The sequence below is a fragment of the Nanorana parkeri genome, unplaced genomic scaffold (assembly GCF_000935625.1).
Source record: "Nanorana parkeri isolate BGI_ZX_2015 unplaced genomic scaffold, ASM93562v1 scaffold154, whole genome shotgun sequence".
Lineage (NCBI taxonomy): Eukaryota > Metazoa > Chordata > Amphibia > Anura > Dicroglossidae > Nanorana > Nanorana parkeri.
In genome coordinates this window covers 601,590-623,435 of record NW_017306422.1, presented here as the reverse complement: position 1 = coordinate 623,435, position 21,846 = coordinate 601,590, and the positions used below count along the sequence as shown (strand labels likewise).

Genomic DNA, 21,846 nt, shown 5'->3' with positions numbered 1-21,846 from the left:
TGTGTGTGTGTGTGTGTGTGTGTGTGTGTGTGTGTGTGTGTGTGTAGCAGCTGTACAACTCGCCAGCTACTGGGAAAGTTGATTTTAATTAGATAAAAAACCTAACCAAGGTCAAAACAAATATGTAGGCATGTTCAGTATAAAATCACTTTGGGAGTTTGGGAAGAGTACAGCAGCTAAGTGGTGGGTAATGACAGCAGCAGATTTAAAATGAGCAGCTCCAATGCAATGAGAGTGTTCCGTTTGAAGAGGTGGGTGATGCCACAGCACAAATGCAGGATTCTGTCAGAGCGGCTTACTAGGAGAAGTTATAACGGGAAACGATGATGCTTTTTGTACAATTGTATAACTTTGCTTTTCAATTTATGTCCAATACTTTTTTTAATGAATTTTTTACTTATCATGGATTATGAGTTTTCCAAACAGAACATAGAAAAATAATTTAACTTTTAGATTTTCTCTCTGACTGAAACTTCGTATGCTCCTCTTAACATAGAGCAGGCAGGCAGGATAAGGAAGGGCAGGGTCCACTCCTCAGCCAAGATAGAAGATACTGTATTTGGCAAATATATACAGTTTCTCTAAGTGCAGCTTTGTTTAAAAGTTGCCTATTGCCTTCTTTCATTGGAACAATTTTAAATTCTGATGTTTCCATAACCCTGGTGCAACCAACTCGGTGAGAATACTAAACTGAAGCCTGAGGGTGCTACACAGGGGTTTGGGACTAAAAATAAGCAAATCTCTTTGCAATCTGCCAATTAATCATTGACTCAAAGAGTTGAGGTTAAAATCAGCTAATGTATTGCATTAAAGTTCCAGTCTATCCCATCCATAAATCTTCTATATCTGTTATTAGATCCTTCTATTTTGGCATATTGAGAAGTTTAAAACTGGTTATATTGTCCTTTGCTTTTCTTTGTTTAAAGAAGCCTACTTGGTCTATCTTTATCAGACAGTAATATACCTTAATTGCATTAGCTTCCAAACATTTATCTTTAACGTGATCTTTTATTTCAATAAATTACAAGGACCAATGTTTGTTCCTTATTAACATTGGCTTGTTTTAAATATGACCTCTAAATAAAAGGTCTATACTCCTCTAATGAATGAATGTGGTTTTGCTCATATAAAGTTAACACAATGATGAGATTTTGCTACAAGAAAGAAAAGAACAATTAACATGGTAGCTATTGTAACCGCCTACTTATTTGATAACTGTTTTGGTAGAACAGATTTTTTTTTTCTATTTTGTGAATAAAGAAAAATATAGCTAAAAAAAAAAATTTAGTTTAAGATTCAGTAGCGAATAGGTAAAACACCTTTCTATGATTTCTGTGTGGGAAGATTTCCTGTGCCAGGGAGAAACAAGGCAAAGGTAGTGGAAATCTCTTCAAGGTAACGGGAAACCCCCCTTAGACAGTTGTCAGAGGATATAGTATATCCACTGTTAGATTTTCCCTAACTTCCTGTTTTGGTGACAACTGTAACATATTGGATTACCCAACATTTTCCCTCCTTGGGATGATGGTCACCAGGACAGACAGAGAGGATTGCCCTACCTACCCAGTGGGGAAACTGATAGCAATAAAAATTCTGAGTGGGGACCGTTTCCTACTCTATCCACAGTTAAACATAAAAGTTTCAGCAAAAGATTATGTAATACAATCACTAACACTTGGGGTACCATTGTGCAAAAAAAAATGCGGTCAATAAATCTACCCTGCAACTTATAAAAAGCTGGCATATGCAAATGTTGTAACTGACTAATAAGTGGTGTAAGTGTTGGATATTCAATAACAGCTCTATTGTCAGGGTTCCTCATTTGGCTGTAACAAAGTAAGTTATCAGACAAGACCGGAAACTGCTGGTGTACATATTCCAGTTAAATATATTAAGACAGCAATTATTAGAACACAGCTTGCATGGGCACAATGGCAACATCAACAGGTATAAAAAGCCTTTAATATGAAAATGAGAAAAAACTCAACTAGATCTGACAGTTATTAAAACAAAAAATGTATTAATTTCTGACAGGTGTCACTTGATAAGACAGGTTACGAGCATGACAAGATTTTATATGTTAAAAGTGAACAATAACGCATACAAACAGTACATTTTTAAAACATTCTCAACTCTGCTTCCAGGAAATATTTAAAAATATACCAGAAAGAAAAGTTTATTATATACAGTTAATATTGATCATTTGTTTCTAGCTATTAGCTGTTTGTAAGTTCTTCACCTAATCAGCTAATTACTTTATAAATCCAGGGAAAGACTATATTATGTTTTGGAGCACACAGCCCAGTCTGGGATCCCAATTCCTGAGCTGTCCGACAATTAGCAAGATAAGTCAATCTGTGTTGCCATATGTACTATAATGGAACAAAAAGGTTAAAGGAGCTTTGACCAGCTCGACTAGGCTTAGAGCTTCTGCTGGTCATCTATGGAAGTGTTTCCTAAACCTGACTTCAAGTTGCACCAGTAGTGCAGGTTTTCTGGATATCTATACAGGTAGCTAAATTGTATTACTGAGAAGCTTAATAGCCCATCTTTGTATATGTGAAGTTACCCACAAAACATGCACTCTCGGTGAGACTTCAGGGGAGGTTTAGGAAAGTGATCTAAGGGTTTCCTAGACAGAACAGTCTCATGCATAAAGGGTCAGCAGTTAAAAGCAGCAGACCTTTTTAAAGTTGGATTATTGCAAAGGTATTTCCATCCTTGATTTCCATCTCACTTTGGATGTCTGTTGTTCTTCTACTGATGCTGCAAATTCTTTCCACATCCACCCTTACACACACACACCTGTATGCATACACCTACTGACTGTATACACTAAACCAAAATCATCAGTTTTAAAATGTGTAGATTAAAATGTTTATATATTTTATTTACTCAGGCCTTAAAAATAAATACAATTTCTGTTTTACTTAGTGACATTAAACCCTCAAATTTTTTAACATGAACCAATACTGTAATGTGTGCCTTACTGTAATCCATGGTTGTTTCCCTTCTCTTTGCTGCTCTTCATTTTAAATCCTCATGTCTCATGCTTGGGGAGAACTTCCCTTTGCAGCTGAGTGCCTCTTCCTGTAGTGCTGGCTCAGGTTGCAAACCTACACACAGACACCATGTATCCATTTGAGAGACAAGGCAGTCTGCTGCAAAACAGAAGTTCTGCCCAGCATGAGAAGAGATACGGATTTAAAAGGAAGAGCAGCAAAGGGAAGGGAAACAACCATGGATTACAGTAAGGCACACATTACAGTATTGTTTTGTGTTAAAAAATCTGAGGGTTTAATGTCACTTTAAGTAAAAATGGAATACTACATATTGATATTATGCATTGTTATCTCCATGCAGTAGGTGGAACTTTAGGTTCCTTTTCACATGTCCAAGGGCACATTCACACTTTGCTGTTCTGGTGCTTTGTGTTAACACATGCGCATTATGTTGCATGTCAACATGTGTTTTGCGTTAAGATAGCCCATTCATATATATGGGCTGCCAGCACAGCAAAAAAGAAAAAAAAATGATGAAGATCTATTGGTTTAGTGCATTGGGTTGCCATTAAAAGTAAATGAAACCGCAGCTTGCTAACGCACAACCACATTTACTACAATGCAATGGGTCGTTTCCTTGCCTTTTGTTGCAAAAGGCCTGTTTACAGAGTTCAATACTTTTGTAGTCAAATTTGAGAAAACCCTACTATACGTTTGTTAAGTGTTCTTTTTTACACAACATACCTAAAAAAAGTTTTTTACAAATTCTACCTTTTAGAAGTCTCTGTGTAACATATGCAAGCTTCTCTTTCAATTTCCAAGTGACAGCAGACTCTAGTTGTCCACATAGAAAGACTAGGGACAGACTGAGCTTTCCCTTATTAACATACAATGCTTCTAGATATTTAACCCTTTGTTAGGACAGACAGTGTTCAAATCTAAGACCAGATAATAAGATCTGCAGTACAGACTGGGTTCATTATATTATTATTAACCAGCCCACCCAACTTTGCATTCTAAGGCAAAACTTAGTTCAGAGAACAACGTTTCTTTCAGAATAAAGCAAGTATTGTGCAGAAGGCAATTTAAAACACTACACAAACTAGGCAGAGCAGTTACTCATCCCTCCCCTCTGCTGAACCTTCCATCCTAGGTTTTGATTAAAAACAGTGCTGCGTAAGTCCGTGTTAATGTGTTGACTCTATGGATATTGAGACCTTAGGCTGGGTTCACACCTGAGCGTATTATTTCTGCTCGTTTTTTAGCACGTTTTTCCGTTCAGTGAAACGCACGTTTCACTGGCGGTATGATTTTTTCCCCTTATTTTCTCTATTTTTCATTTTTTTTCACTTTCAAACTTCCCGCCGGCTCCACCGCCCTGCGACGCGGCCGCTCGCAAGGGACGGAACCCAGATGTCAGCAGCCGCCAGAGGACACAGCGGGGATCGCGGGCAAGGTAAGACCTGTACGCTGTATTCCCGAGGGTGGCTCAGGATTACCGCTTTGTTAACCCCGATCCACACACGGGAGTACCAATGGAAATGCACGGAAAAACGCCCCAAAAAAGCTCCTGTACTTCTTTGGGCGTAGGGCGTTTTTCAACGCGTTCCTACGCGCTGTAAAACACCCAGGTGGGAACCATGCCCATAGGCAATTATTGGTTTTCACATCTTGAGCGTTTTACAGCGCGTAGGAACGCGCTGTAAAACGCCCAGGTGTAAACCAGGCCTTAAGGTTCCTTTGGACTTCTTCTAGACTAATTTTATCTTTATAATATTATTTTGTTATGCATATTTCATATGTTTTACTCGAAAACTGCCACTTGAAGTATGCGCAAACACACTTGTCTATCTGTTTAAAAGTAATAACAAGCCTTTTTGAACGAAAAAAAAACAAACAGTGCTGCAGGAAAGTAAACAACTATGTTCTTGTGTTAAAATACCCATAGTGCTCAGGGCGTCCTTACATACACACACCTGTATGCATACACCTACTGTATACACTGTTGATTTGTGTTTAGATTAAAAATGCATAGATTAAAATAATCTATACAGGTGTGAACCATCTATACAGGTAATCTATACAGGTGTGAACCAGGCCTTAACTGACCCCATACCATTAAAGAGTTTCTTTAAAGCCCAACTCATAGCACAGCTTTTTTTCTTTTAATATTGATATTAACTTTTTACTACTTTAAGAGCTTTCGGCACAGTGATTATGTTTGTGTTGCGCTTTGTGAATGGTGCATACGAGTGAGGGAGTGGAGGCACAACATCAGAACTGGTGTTGATCATAGACACCGTTCTGATGCAGGAGAAGCTCAATTGAGCTTACAGAGCTCCTAAAGTGGTAAAATCAAGTGTGTTAAAGACTATTAAAGGTTAAAAAAAAGAAAAGCTCCTGTGCCTGGAGTTGGGTTTTAAGTAATTTTATAAGTAATTTTATTCAAGTGTTTGAATAGAAGATCAGGTGGCCACCTTGCAAATCAGGCAAAAAGATACCTGATGCTAAAAGGTCCAAGAAGCACCAACCAATCTGGTGAAATTTGCTTTGACAGGAAAGGGTGAAACCCTGTATTTTACACTATAGGCTCAAATGATGGGATGCCTAATCCATCTTGAAGTAATGGAGCGAGAGGAAGTCAAAAATGCCAAAGAGAGAATCCCACTGTCTAAAAGAAGCTGTAGCAGATAGACTCAAACAGGGCATACCATGTGAAGACAGTGGAAAGAAATCTCCCTGGGATGTTTAGGAACAGGACATAGAAAGGGAAGTACAATGTACTGGTTGGTGAAGGAGGAAACTATCTTGGGAAGACTGAAGAAAAGACAGAATTCATCACACAGGAAACTTTCTGTGCTTCAAGTCTCTGACTGCACAACAGAAGTAAGCTTTTCCAAGTATGTTGTAAGACTCTGCGAGAAGTCAAATTCACATGAATCATGTGTGGTGAGGGATATCCTACTAAGGGTACTCGGAACCTCCGCTGCACAGCATGAAGGGCTTTGCCTTCTGTGACCAATCACAGTAGGCTGTGAAAACCCAGGCATGTTCAAGGTTCATGTGAATGAGAATGGAGTGCACATGCACAGTACACCCACTGAGGAAAAGGCTGCCCCAGCTCATTAGCTCTCCAGGTCCACGTCCCAGTAGCTAGGAGAAAAAAATGTAGCTAATTTTATTTTACAATAAAAGTGGTACAGCCAACTTTCTTCCGCCACTGGCATCAACTGAATGTGTTGCAGCAAGCACACCACAGATAAACCTCTCAGGGAACGGATCAACAGCATGCTGGGATACAGATGTTAAATCTGGTCAATGTTACTATCAACACCAGCAGTGTCTCCTAATGCAGTTTAGGGGAATAAGGGAACCAAGCCACATCCAGATCACCCCCCTCCCAATGGGCACACCCCCTAAGACATCTTCAGGGATAGCATTCTGCCAGCAGACGGATCACAATAGTGGCGCATAGGAAGCTCCAGTGGTTATAAAGAGGCAGTGAATCTTGCTATATAAAAAAAAAAAAAAATCTTGAGGAAAAAATCCAAATAATTAAACGTGTTTGCTTATTTTATATATAGATAGATAGGATATAAGATGTCTGTTAGGGTCTTCTAAAACACTGGCAATAAAGCCAAGGCTTGCTGTGAGTGAGGGGTTATAGAGGGCTGTTCTTAAAGCTTTGTTTGCCAGTGTCCAATCACATGAAGGCAGATGCAAAGATATACAGATTATTTTTTTCACTAAGTGTGCTGGATAATTAGTTTCATTAACTGTGGTAATATAGATCAGATAAAATAAACTGTCTTGTTTTAGTTTAAAGTGACACAAAACTCAAGAGGTACATCTCAAAAATCCATTCAAGTACCCTAACTATTAAAAAAAAATATCTTATTTGTGTATCACTCAGCTTAAAGCATCCCGGGAATTGGTGCTTCCTTCTGGGTGGCTATTTTCATTTCCCATGGTCCCTTTGTGTGTTGTAAAGAAGCTACCACTCCAAGTTCGCTCCTGTAATGGACTATAATCTGACGTTTAGTTTACTCATTTGTATTGAGATTGTAGTCCATCACGGGAGCGTAGCCTAACTTTGAACAAAAATGTATATTTCAGTCAGCTGTAGATCCTCAAATCATCTCTGAATTCATGTTGACACTGCCCTTCCTTCTGGAGGGGGGCTAATTTTGTTTCCCATGATCCCTGTGTGTTTTGTAAATTAGCCACCGCTCCAAGCACACTCCCGTGAGAGACCACAATCTCAATACAAATTAGTAGGGATGCACCGATACCGGTACTTGCCCAAATGCTCAGATACTTACCTCCGATACCAGAACTTCAGGTCAGAGAGATGTCTCCTTCTGACCGGCAGTGCCGAGGGAGCATGGAGCTGGCTTCCCGATTGGCTAGAAAGCAGGCTTCACATGTTGCTAAGCAGCCTGGTGGCTACTTTACAACAAACAGAGGGACCATGGGAAACAAAAGTAGCCTTTCTCCATAAGGGACAGTGTCAACATGAATTCAGAGATGATTTGAGGATCTACAGCTGAGTGATACACAAATAAGATACATTTTTGTTAATAGTTAGGGTACTTGAATGCAGTAGGGTGAAGGTGCTCTCCACACACCTTTCAGCAATCCCGGCCAGTACGAAAGGATGGTGCTTGCAGTAACTCCACGGATGGCACCGTGCAAAACGAACAGTTGAAGAAATAGGTCACTAGCACTCAAGAGATGTAAAAATAAATACGTTCTTTTTATTGGACCATGGTGTCACGACAATCAAATAGATTGTCGTGACACCATGGTCCAATAAAAAGGACTTATTTGATTGTCGTGACACCATGGTCCAATAAAAAGGACTTATTTATTTTTAAATCTCTTGAGTGCTGGTGACCTATTTCTTCAGGGTACTTGAATGCACTTTAAGATTTAACTCCTGAGTTTAGTGTAATTATAATATTAATTTGAATAATACATTTGTAATTAAAGAACATTTAAAGCTGGTTTACCTCAAAAACTAAAATGTTATATATTGCAGCTTACTAGCAATGATGGGATGTGCCTGCATTAGTTTTCTTTTTTTTTTTCAGTTTTTCCCTTGTATTTTCAAAGGTAGTCTTGAGAATAATAGAGAGAATAATACTTCATGCCCCTGGGTAGCTATGTTTGCTACTGTACTACACATACATACTCTATGAAGGGAAGCATGGTTTCCACCCAAGCTGGCCTTAAAACATGTACATGTGACCTTTTTCATTTCCAGTACATGGAGATTAATATCTTACAGAATGAAGATAAGATTTCTTTTTTGTTTTGCACACAGGAAAAAACAGCAGCACTGTATTTCTTTCATAATCAACACGTGTTTTCTGTCATTTTTGAAAATGTTCTTAGCCTGAAAAAAAGAAAAAACGAATGCAGCCTCATCTAAATACCAATAAGCTGCAAATTTTTTTCTTGGGTTTACTTATACTTTAAGCATGTTACCAAATTAAATCTGTATCTGATCATTTACACATATTTAAATGTGTGCATTGGAAAAAAAAGGTCAACAGCAAAATAAATAAAAAATAAATGAAGAAAAATTTATTAAAATACATTGTGACCTACTCTTTAATCTCAGTACTCTATTTTCAGATACTCTTGATGCATCAATATAAAAACCTGCACAGCAATGGATTGTGTTTTTTTCCTGGAGTTTACGTAATAACTTTGGGTGTAGAAAAAAATGCAATTATTCCATTACAAAGAAGGTGTGGCAAGTAAATGTTCAACTTACTCCAATTGGCTGAAAGATGAGTCCATCAACTTCATGGCTAACCTCTCTTGAAAAGCTTCCTTCAAGTAACTGCAACAGAATACAAAAATTGTAAATGTTTACACTTAAGAAATTAATTAACATTGTTTCTCAATCAAAGAAAGCCTTTAGGGTAAAGAGAAAGTTGCCTGCAAAATTATATAAAAGCCATCTTTGACTGAAACATTGGGGATTTTCATATACTGTTTTATGAGTAGTTATGTCTTGCGCTGATCTAGTTTCACACAGTATTTTGACATTTTACAACAGGGGGAAGTGAATAAAAATTCTGGTAACCGAAATTTTCTTCAAGCAGGAGGTCCGAATCACGGTCCAGACAGAACGGTCACTTGGCCCGCCATTTAGGCTGCATTCACACAAGCAACTGCACTGTGTTTTCCCAGACACAGTGTTGATGTGGTGATCCCAGCACATCACATTTTAGGTGTCCCCCTTCAGAGTGTTTCAGAGTACTAATAAGTAGTTGTCCCCATCAGAGTGCTCCCTTAGACTGGTTGTCCCTAGAGTGCCCTTTTAAAATGCTCCTTTCACATTAATTTAATATGGAGTCAGAAGGTGGTGCTGGGAGGGTATGTGAGGTGGTGCTGGGAGTGGATTGGAGGCGGGGATGTGAGGAGCTGAGAGGCGAGGGAGAGTTCTGGCTGCAGGGGAGGAAGGAAGACAATAGTCTTCTGTCCTCCCTTAATCCTGGGCGTGGAAGAAAGCGGATATCATTGGTTGTTAGGAACGCTGTGGTCCTAGTAGCCAATGACTGAGGAGGAATGGGGACCTGTGCTGGGTTATGGCTGGCTGTGGATGCACCAGTCTCAGGGGCTGGTGCATCCACAGCAAGCCAGCTATATCCTAGTTCAGGCGGTTAGGCTGCTGACCGCTCGGTAACCGCGGTCTGCCATTTAGGGACCATGCTTTATAATATAGCACTTTAGTTCACTTTTATATATACTGCTAAATGTTGTTTAATATATGCTGCTACTTAGCGTGCCTATATTTATGCTTTTTGCTGCTAATATTACTGCATGAATGTATTGGCTGACAGGGTTATGCACCTAAGAATTACAAAGCAAAACCTTCTTATTTGACTAGTACAGATGAAACTAGTTGACATATGGGAAAAAAAAGTATATCATATGGTCAAAAATGATTTAGAACATTGAAAGGAATGCTGCAATAGAATAAATATATATTTATTATTCACAAAACAGCATTAAAATACTTAAAAGCATTTAAGAATAGTATACATTCCACCAAAAGCTCAGATGGTATATTTAGGCTGAAAACCAGATCTTCCCCTATGGGGTACAGTGTACAAACATATTACCTGCTTTCCACAAAGTATCAGAGATCTCTTATAAAAATAACATTTTATGCAATCCGCTTAGCCGTCTATCTATTGTATGGTCATGAAACACTAAGTGAACTTAAAAGAGAAGCATTGGGAAAGTAAAAATTATACTCCTCCCAATACTTAAGAGCCAGCATGGAAGAGTGCAGCTTAGCGGTCACATAACCGCTCATTGTCCAGCTCATGGCTTCTCCCTGCAGGCAGCATTGACTTTCAGTCACCGCTACCCTCAGGGATTCCCCCTACCCTTGCTGTTCTTCTAGAGCTCATTGGATGGACAGACATGGGAGGGGGAAGGCACAGCTGAATCTGGCTCTCGAGAGGCAGAACCAGCTGTCAATCAGGCAGCTGGGTAGATCCCAATTATATTGTTAGGATCTTTCCCAGCTGCAGCGCAACTCAAAAGCAGCACATTAGTAAATGTACTCCTGTGACCCAAAAGAGAAGTAACGCCAAAAAAGGTTTTAAGTTATAACTCAGTCCATCTTTGTAAGTACTGTATTTAATAGTCCCCTAAAACAATTGCTTGCTTTAATGATATGCTGAAGCAAGTGATTGTTTGGTGATGTACAAAGATTCTGATCAACTTGGGTTCATAATGGATGCTGAACAGATTCTGGACAAATAGTAAAGTTTGCTCAAGTATGGATGCCAGATGATATGTTTATTTTGCCCAGTAAATTAGTCTGCACCTTTTGCATAAGACATGCCAAATATCTAGCTGTGGCACATGGACACATCATTCAATGTGAAATCACAGAAAACCATACGACAGACACTCTCCCTAGAAGGGAGTCTGCACAGAGTACAGTGATAAGAGCATACAGTCCTATATGGACGCTTAAAATGGTAGTATGAACAGTGTCAAGGCTGTATTCAGAATTGTACTTGGAGTATATCCCACATTAGTGCTTAGAGATTTGAGACATCTAATGATTGAACCCAGGCATGTTCATACTATCCATACAACTTGTAAGTGCACAGTTCTGTGAAGCAGAAACTTCATCTCTAGCCAAAAAGAGCGTCAGCCAACACTATTATGTCAATAAAGAGCATAAACTTCCATGTGCAACTTGTGATTTACAGTGAGGAAAATAACTATTTGATCCCCTGCAGATTTTGTAAGTTTGCCCACTTACAAGGAAATGAAAGGTCTATAATTTTTATCATATGTGTATTTTAAATGATAGAGACAGAATATCAACCAAAAATCCAGAAAAAAAACACATGATGCAAATGTTATAAATTCAGTTGCAGTATTTGACCCCCAAGCAAAACATGACTTAGTACTTGGTGGAGAAACAGTTGTTGGCAAGAACAGAGTTAAGACGATACTTGTGTTTGGTTACCAGGTTAGTACACATCTCCGGAGGGATTTTGGTCCACTCTTCTTTACAGATCTTCTCTAAATCCTTAAGGTTTCTTGGCTGTCGCTTGGCAACTCAAAGTTTCAGCTCCCTCCATACATTTTCTATAGGATTAAGGTCTGGAGAGTGGCTAGGCCACTCCATGACCTTAAAGTGCTTCTTCTTGAGCCACTGCTTTGTTGCCTTGGCGGTATGTTTTGGATGATTGTCATGCTGAAAGACCCATCCACAACCCATCTTCAGTGTTCCGGCTGAGGGAAGGAGGTTCTCATCCAAGATTTTAGATTGGCAGTACCAATTTGTTGTAACAGGTCAACAGGATGTATTCTGGAAGCATTGGTGTGGCTCCAGTGCTCAAATAATTAGTTAAACCAGATAGTATTGAGCCCCTTTCCTTCCAGGCCCCATAATCAACCACGTGGGTGTCTATGGATCTGGTTAAGCCCCTACTGGTAAGAGCTGATATCCAGTTACAAAAGGTTATTCCACATTGTGTTTACATTGCTTCTTCTGCATGTTATTAAATAAGGCTTTACATACAGTATGTCAGATTACTAATGCACAACATTTTTTTTACTTTGCAATAATATTTTTACCATTGGCTACTCTCCAAATGAGTCACGGCTCATTATTATCAGAAATATACTATTGAGAAAAGGGTGTAATTGTTTTTTTTAGCTAAAATATACACTCATATTTGAAAATGTCTAAGTTCTATAGATGCATCTTACACACATCAAAAGAGGAACTGTATTTTAATGACAAAACAGAACATTAAAACATGAGGTTAAAAAATAACCAAGTGTAACAGAAAATGGCACATTTCAATTGTGCAGTGAAATAAAGCAAGGATCCTTGTCAGCAGCAATTTCACACTCTCTGAATGACTGCGATTTCCACAGCACCAATGTTCTTCACTGCAGGGCACAAAGCTCAAGCCCCCAGCTCAGTACTAAGAGGAGGTATTCTGCAGTCTCCCAGGAAGAACTAAAACATTGCAGCAGAGAAATGACTATTCAAACAATCCAAATGAATATATCAGTGATGTCAGCTATATTCACAACGTTTAAAAGATTTTATCTATTAAAAGTCTTAAAGACAAACTCTGCTGAGCATTATTTACATGTAAACATGCACACGGGAAAACTGCAATACAATTTCATCCAACTTATCTGTGAAATAATCACTCACTGTTTATAGGAACCATTTCACTGTAACATTCATAAGTGGGGGCAAGCAAAGAGACAAAAGAGCATCCAGCAACTCATACTTTCTTATAGCAGATAATAACGTGAATGAAGTATTGTTTTCCCAGCCATACTACATGTGGAGTGATATTTCATATTTATTCCCTAGGCTCTATTTGTAAAGTACCAGAGCTTCAGAAACAGTGCACCTCCCATATGACTCCCCACCAACTGGATAGCTTCTTACTTTTTCTGCTTTTAAAAACGAAAAAAATTTCTTTTAATGCCAAGTCTTTCAAATCTTTCTGTAAAGAAATGTACTATTAGCAACCCAAACATACAGTGTGGCAAATAATTATTTGATCCCCTGCAGATTTTGTAAGTTTGCCCACTTACAGAGAAATGAAAGGTCTATAATGTTTATCATAGGTGTATTTTAAATGATAGAGACGGAATATCAACCAAAAATCCAGAAAAAAACACATGATACAAATGTTATAAATTGTGTTTCAGTTCAGTGAATAAAATAAGTATACATTAGTGTTGTTTTTAACTTTCTTTAGGTTCTTATAAATGATTGTGTTGCTTTCAAAAACTAGTACAAAGGTGAAAAAGGAGTTATATATAGCAACAAAAAAAACCCAAACAAACTTAGGTCTTAATACTAAATCACTTAAATAAGCTTTAACAAAGCAGGGCACTGGTACAAAGAAATAAGCCAAAACGCATCTGTCTGTTGCACTCAGTGTCAGGATGTGACTAAATCTACACTATTAGGGATAGGCAAGGAAAGGCAGTAAGCACACTTGAGAGTTGTAGGCCAAGAGACAGATTTCGGCCGGATCAAGTACCACAGAACATGCAAAGCCTGAGCAGGATCTGCACAGCGGGAACCTTTCTAGATTACAATGGAAGTAGTAGGATCCTGGAACTGGATCACACTGGAATAGCCGAGATGTAAGAGATGTAAGAGCAGGATCAGGACTCAAAGTACCAGGATGCTCCCATGTGAGAGCAGATGACATGGGATCTCCAGGACAGTGTCCAAGAGCCAGCCAATATCTAGGAGGGACCCCCTCACAGGAGTTTAGGCTTTGCTGTATGCCCTCCAGGTTTACCCTACTCAAGCAGCAAAGACCACAAGTTAGGAAGGTACCAGGAAACATTCTAGAGGTCAGAACCAGCTGTGGATATATATATTATCTGAATATAAGCCACAGGTTGTTGTACCAGAATAACTAGGATACTAGCCAAAGGGCAGGCAGAGGACACGGATAACCAAGAATAACTAAAAAGTTAGTAAGCAGGTATCAATGGAAGCTGGTGGGCTGGATAGCAGAAAGGCACATCAGGGGCTCGGCCGCTAGCTTGCAAAAGCATTGCTCGGGCAGTGAGCTGTACCAAGTCACAGAAAAACAAATGTTTTTTTACATGAAAGTGCCCGGTTTTGCATCATGAAAGCAGAGTTTGCACTGGATTGAGGAAGGTAACTATGTCACCTGAACCTATGTTGGCAGTGCACCGAGTGTGATAATAGCAAACCCTTCAAAGTGAATGAATACTCAGGTGATATAGTTTGCAGTGGCTCATGTGACCTATCAAGATGGCTTAAGGTCACATGACCTGGAAGTTGTCTGTAGCAGGATCTGCTTCTTGTAGCTCTGAAAACATTTTTCTGGTTGCTTTACAGCCTCTATTACTCATAATCCCTTCCAAAATCTAAAAGCTGACTAAGCTTTAGAGTTTAGATCTATTTGGCTTCTTTTCTTGTAGTACCGACAATTTATTAAAGCAGATGGTTTATATGCATCTGTGAATGCGTAACAATATGCCTCTTAAAAGGAATCAAGGAGAACTCTGTTCAGATTTTATATGGTTTCTGACAATGGTGTGAAATGGTGTGACAATGGTGTGAATACGCAGTTTACAAAAATTCATGTCCACAATTACTTTACATTTTTTTAAAAAGGAGTATAAACAGCCTTTAACTCTTTCACTGCCGGGTTCTGCCTCCCATTTTTCACCTAAAGAAGCCAGACCCCCTTTTCCATTTTTAATATTTTTTGCTACTTTTTATAGTTTTGTACTTACTACTTTAAACATCAGCAAAATGTAGACAACATAAGGCTCAGTGTGGCAGGCAAGGCCTTAGGTACTCATGAAAATCCACATATACAGTTATGCTCAAAAGTTTGCATACCCTTCGTGAATTGGTAATATATGTGCCATTTTTAAAGAAAGCATGCTTGAGCAACCAAAACACATTTCTTTTGATTCTTACGGGATTCATATTCAACTGTAGGTCATAACAGAATGGCACAATCATAAAATAAAATCACCCCTGTTCAAAAGCCTGCATACCCTTAGTTCTTAATACTGTATGATGCCCTCTTTAGCATCAATGACAGTGTGCAGTCTTTTGTAATACTTGTCTTTAAGGCCCCCAAATTCTTGCAGGTGGTATAGCTGCCAATCCATCTTGGCAAAATGCCTCTAGGTCATGGAAAGTCTTTGGTTGTCTCACATGAACTGCACGTTTGAGATCTCCCCAGAGGGGCTTGATGATATTAGGTCAGGAGACTGTGATGGCCACTCCAGAACCTTCACCTTTGTCTGCTGTAACAACTGAAGGGTCAACTTGGCCTTGTGCTTAGGGTCATTGTGATGCTGGAAAGACCAAGAGCGTCCCATTCACAGCTTTCGTGCAGAACAATGCAAATTGTCTGCCAGTATTTTCTGATAACATGCTGTATTCATCTTGCCATAAATTTTCACAAGATTCCCCGTGCCTTTAGAGCTCATACACCACCAAAACATCAGTGAGCCATCACCATGCTTCACAGTGTGACACCACTGCCACAGCTGGATCAGCCCCCTCATCTACCCCTTTTTTAGGAAGGACCGGACGAAACGCACAAGAAGAGGCAGGAAGAAGAAGAAACTCGGGGCCATCCATCAATACGAGACAACAAAGACTCAAAAATGTCCGATAATCAATTTGTCATCTAGAACCATCTCCGATATTGAAAATCATGTCCTTAGCAAGGGACTCTCGTTCTGTCCATCTCCAGTGTTTAATGACTTTCAGTTTGAAATTGACACCTTCAAACTGGAACGCTCTTTAAAGTTAAAACAACACTTTAGTCACCAATCCTGTACTAAAGGTATAGATTCGTCTACTAACAAGTTCAAGAACAAAAGTTCATTTATACCACCGGGACAATTGCCTGTATTGAGACCTACATCAAGACCATCAGATAAGATACCCGTAACATCACGGATCGGAGAAGGATGCATAATTATCAGTTATTCTAATCTGACAAAAGTTGAATTAAATGCCCTAAAATCATTACAGGAAGATGACTCCATTATCATGAAACCCGCCGACAAAGGAGGGGCCATCATCATCATGGACTATGCCAACTACAAAACGGGGATGTGCAAACTCCTATCCGATCTGTTCACATATCTCCAAATTTCACGTGATCCTTTAACCTCGGTTCTTAATAAATTATCATCTCTAACCAACCTGGCCTTGGACCAGAGATGGATCTCTGAGGGTATTGCTGAGTGGCTCTATAACCAACATGCTCGCACACCAGTAATATATGGTCTACCAAAGATTCATAAGGGACATGATCCACTTACCTTCAGGCCCATTGTGGCCGGGACTGGTTCAGCATTACAACCATTGGCTATGCTACTAGACCACTTCTTACAACCAATGGTGAAAGCCCTTCATTCGTATACCCGTGATACCAATGATTTCATTACGAAATTAAAAAGTACCGATACCATTCACTCTGGTTGGATGTTATTAACCATGGATATATCTGCATTGTACACTTGTATTCCTACAGAAGGGGGTTTACAGGCAGTAGAGTATTATAGAGGTAGAGGTAACATCTCAGCCAACGGCCTTCATACTTGAGGGGTTAAGGATGGTACTTGAAAACAACTATTTTCGTTTTGAGAAACAGTATTTCCTCCAGACAAAGGGCACTGCCATGGGGAGCTCGGCTGCCCCTCCTATGCAAATTTATTCATGGGTTACCTTGAGGAACGTTTTATCTATCCATGCGAACTGTTCCAACATGTGAGACTGTGGACGAGATATACTAACGATATCTTTGTGGTTTGGTCAGGGCCCAATGATGATGTACAGATCTTTGTAGAATATCTCAACACACTTGTAGAGGGTATTGTATTTAATCCAGAGGTGTCACGTTCCAGGATTTCATTCCTGGATGTAATGGTAACAATTAACCAAGGACAGTTTAGAACCTCATTATACACAAAACCCACTGATCGCAATGCGTTGCTCTCCTATAGCAGTGCGCACCCCGATAGACTGAGAGACTCATTACCAGTCTCTCAGTTTATTCGGGTCATGCGCATCTGCTCGGATGCTACGGATTGCGAAACACAACTGAAGAGGATGTATAATAAATTTAGTGATAGAGGCTATCCCAAACATATACTTGAACATACTCTTGAAGTGGCCAGAGATAGGCTTTGTACCTCTAAACCCAAGGAGATATGTTCTAATGATACACTCCTTATAACCAACTTTAATTCTTATTCATACCAGGTTAAACGCACGGTACAACGTAATATGAATATCCTGAGCGCTGACAGGACCTTGGCCCCTACCGTTAAACATACACCTCGTATTGTCCATTCCGGAAATAAATCTTTACGCGACTATCTAGTCTGTGCTGACCCACATTATAAATATGGTACTGTACCATATAAATTGTCTACTAAGCAGGGATGTTACAGATGCTACGATTGCAGCGTCTGCAACTCCCTCATTACCGGTGACTCATTCTTTCATCCATATACAGGGAAGAGATATTCCATTCGCAGCTACTTGAATTGTGTGTCTGAGTACTGTGTATATATATATTAAAATGTCCTTGCTCACTGGTTTACGTGGGAAAACTATCAATGCGTTTAAAAAACGATATCAAAAACATAAAAGTGACATCAAACTAGCAATTGACCCAAATAAACCAGCGGCGATACACTTTGCACAATCAATCACCAGACACACGAGTTAAAAGCAATGGTTATCGAACACGTACCGAGACCACATAGAGGCGGTAATAGAGACAACATATTATTACGGAGGGAAGCCTACTGGATACATACTTTGAATACAGTAAAACCAAGAGGACTCAACTCTTCCTTATCTCTATCCTGTTACTTAGTTGAGTAGCTGCCAACATTTACTCTCCGGATATTTATATGATTATTATTTTACCTTTATGATCATGTGTACCTAGTTATATATGAATATCAACATTTTTCATCCTAATGGATTAATATTACACGTTGGAGATTTTTTCCGAATTTTTTATATATTTATAGGATGCCCCTGTATGCATTGACGTATATAATTAATTTATACTAATTTTCTAGTTATATATTTGTTTCTGATATACTTTATGGTCCCCGAGCTGATTTTGTGTTTTATGTCTTATTTGGTGTATTGTTCATATATATATGTATTTTGTATCATCCCTTTGTATGTTCCCTGTCTTGGTTCCTTATATGTTAATATATTATTCTCACTAATATAATTTTCTTTGTATACACCTTTGTCTGATACCACTTATTATTGTATTGTTTTCTTTTTCCCACTTTGATATTGGAATATTCACTGCTGTGCTTGTGGAGTGGAGACATCGGCTCTCTTGTTCTTCCCACACCCAGATTGCAGTTTCGACATACATCCCCGGCGCATGCGCTGTATGATGGTTGAGAATTGTATCCCCATCACCCTAGTAACCGATGACGCGTATTGCGCACGCCGACCAACCAGGACAAGGGGCGACGCCGTATACACTGCCTGGGGATGTTAGATCGCAATGCCGTTGTCGTTTGACTGTCGTGCATGTATGCTGTAGAGATGTCGGACACTCCACCACCACAGCGCCTGCTTGGATCATCAGATTGTGGGTACAATTTATTATTTATTTTTGATAGTTGGAATATGTTGTTTTTAAATGAGATTGTCATTTTTAAATATGGTGTTTTCTCCCGCCATTCTGACAATCACTGGGGGTGTGGTTATTAATAATTTATTGACTTCATGGGGTATATATGTGGTATGTGGATACTATTACATTGTCACATCGTTCTGCCTTGAAGAAGGGACCCTGTGCGGCCCCGAAACGTTGGCTTTGTTGATCATTGTGACATAATCGTCCATTAAAAAGGACAAATCTATTTAAATTATTTTGATTGCTGGTGACCTGTCTTTCTACTTCGTACTTTGCACGGCGCCATCCGTGGCAGTTACTACAAGCACCATCGTTCTTACTGGCCGGGACTGCTGTAAGGTGTGCGGAGAGCACCCCCACCTAACTGGATGTTATTCTTGTCACTTTAGGCCTCGTTGACCCCTCTCCAAACATAGTGCTTATGGTTGTGACCATTAAGCTCTATTTTGGTCTCGTCACTCCAAATGAAAGTGTGCCAGAAGCTGTGAGGCATGTCTTGGTGTTGTCAGGCATATCGTATCCTGGCTTTTTTGTGGCATTGGTGCAGTAAAGGCTTCTTTCTGGCAACTCGACCATGCAGCTCATTTTTGTTCAAGTATCATCATACTGTGCTCCTTTAAACAACCACACCGTCTTTTGCCAGAGCAGCCTGAATTTCTCCAGAGGTTACCTGTGGTATTTTATTTGAACAATTCTTCTGGCAGTTGTGGCTGCAATCTTTGTTGGTCTACCTGACCTTGGCTTGGTACCAAAAGATACCTGAATTTTTTACTTCTTAATGAGTGATTGAACTGTCTGGCATTTTCAAGGTTTTGGGTAACTTCTTAAAACTTTTTTCATCTTTATAAAGTTCCATTATCTTGTTATGCAGATCTTTTTACAGTTCTTTTCTTCTCACCATGGCTCAGTATCTAGCCTGCTCAGTGCATTCACGTGAGAGCTAACAAACTATACACAGACACTAATTGCAATTTAAAAAGCCACAGATGTAGGAAATTAACCTTCAATTGCCGTTTTAACCTGTGTGTGTCACCTTGTGTGTCTGTAACAAGGTGAAACATTGCAGGGCATGTAAACTTTGGGTAATTTCTGTTATCATTATGATTAAAAAAGGAGCCAAACAACTATGTGATAATAAATGGCTTCATTTTCAGTTTTTTGGCACGATCAGTCATATTTTCAATATCAATGCCAAAAGATAACGATTTCTGCCAGGGTATGCAAACTTTTGAGCACAACTGCAGGTAGCAGGTGAGGATCATATGGCGGAAGGTGACCATGGTCAATGTAGGTAGGCAGAAGAAATGAACACCAAGATCAGAGTTTCATGTGGATCTTTCCACAGCAGGAGCAGCAGATGAGAAATGCTTTCTTGATGCTGAAAGGCAGGAAAGAGAGCACAGAGCTTGCCTGTGCAACTCTTCACCCAGCAGATGACGACAGTGGTCAGTTCCTCAGTGAAAACCCCTTTTGCAGTGGAAACCAGCAGGAAAATGAAAAGCACCCAGAGACCAAAGTAAATACGGCAGCTCCCTGTGTTCAGGCTAAACAGCCTACTTACAGAGTATGTCCTGGGAGACGGGACAAGTACTGAGATGATGACTGGTTCTGTACCTGGAAAGCTCTCCGCAGCTAACTTGTTACCAGAAGGGCGTCTTAAAAATGCATTATGTGGAGCCTGGTGCCCAAAGGTCACTTCCAGGCTAGCCCCGAAAAAGTCCAATACAGCAAGGCCCGAGAAGTTGCACTCAAAACCTAGGCTAAGGATGGCTGCACCGAATAGCTGGAATTGAAGAGATCAGCTTGAGCAATAATAGGTAAGAATTTTACAGAGAAGAGCTAAAGAAAAGACATCCATGTTCCTAGGATACTAGCAATTTGAAAATGAATCTTCTTCATTAACCACTTTCTGAATACAAGCACGAAAACATGTCTTAGTATAGATAGAGGAAAGAGTCTTGGGGCACACCCACAGGTTCTATGAGGCTTACTATTACTTTAGTAGTCAAAGGATTTTTGTCCTGTGAAGCAAGCACAAATGCACCACATAAGCATGCTACTGCTGCACAAATGCAAACATTGCTTGCAATAAACTGCTTTTGATACACTGACCTGGATATCAGCGGTATCTTTCTTAGCTGGGTCTGCACTGTACATAGCAGCCCTGGAGCAAAGTGAATCTCCCACAAAGTCTCCTGTAGCAGGCTGTTCCCCTCGCTTCTCTGTTATGTAGCAGTGCCTGCAAGTGGAAGTGGAGATGCCCAGCATCCATACCGTGCCCAATTTCTGGCACTGATCCTCTGGGACGAAGTGTGCAATTTAATTACATAATATCTGGTTTACTGGCAATGCCCGAGCAGAAGTGATGCAAATTACATCACTTTTAGTTCTAGTGTGCGTCCACACAGAGAAAATGGCATCCACTCAGGTCATACAAACACTGGTAAGGATTGAGGCTCCGTTTTCTCTCAACAGATGCTAAGTGCAGTAAGCTCTGGAACCTGAAAAATGTCCTGGACACGGTTAACAGTGAGGCCACAGTGAACCATCTTGGGGGACTGCAACAGCATTCTCAAACTAGCACACCAAAATATACTGGCCAGGTCTGCTTAGAGTCTTAATAGAGGTTTAAAACCCACCACTCGCTTGATCCCTGCGTTCGATTTTGTAATGAATGGAGTTTCCTGAAAACCACATACACTGTTAGAATTTTGTTTATTCGAGAAAAAATTTACATCCTTCTCCTTCAGAGTTTTTTCGTGATTATGATCAAAATCGATCGATGAATTGACCCCATCAACTAATAGAAAGTCGAATGTTCTTTCGCACAAAAAATCGAAGCAGTTTATGGCCAACTTAAGGATGGCATGAATCTAAAGTTACCTGCCCAAAGAGCAAAATTACAACACATTACAAATATAATATTCGTAAATATGCAATGTAAAGCTATACTACACATTCTGCAGTATAAAGGGCAAGAGGTGTGTTTCAAGATGCCTAATGTGCAAGACACAAAATAGTTTAGAGAAAACATACAAATAAACAAATTGGGAGTATGTTAGGGAAGAATGAACATCCACTAAATGTACTGACACGGTTACAAAACCATGTTAAGATTC

General features: G+C 39.6%; 1 protein-coding gene across 2 annotated transcripts in view; it reads right to left on the bottom strand.

The window, feature by feature from the left end:
- The window catches only part of RNGTT (RNA guanylyltransferase and 5'-phosphatase), a 305,143-nt gene that overhangs the window by 90,056 nt on the left and 193,241 nt on the right, over positions 1–21,846 (bottom strand). Inside the window, exon 13 of one of the 2 annotated variants that reach the window (XM_018554360.1) lies at positions 8,785–8,853. The exons of the other annotated variant lie outside the window; for it this stretch is intronic. Coding sequence (XP_018409862.1) covers positions 8,785–8,853 — 69 coding nt within the window. The remainder of the gene's footprint in view (positions 1–8,784; positions 8,854–21,846) is intronic. 2 annotated transcript variants of the gene reach the window in all.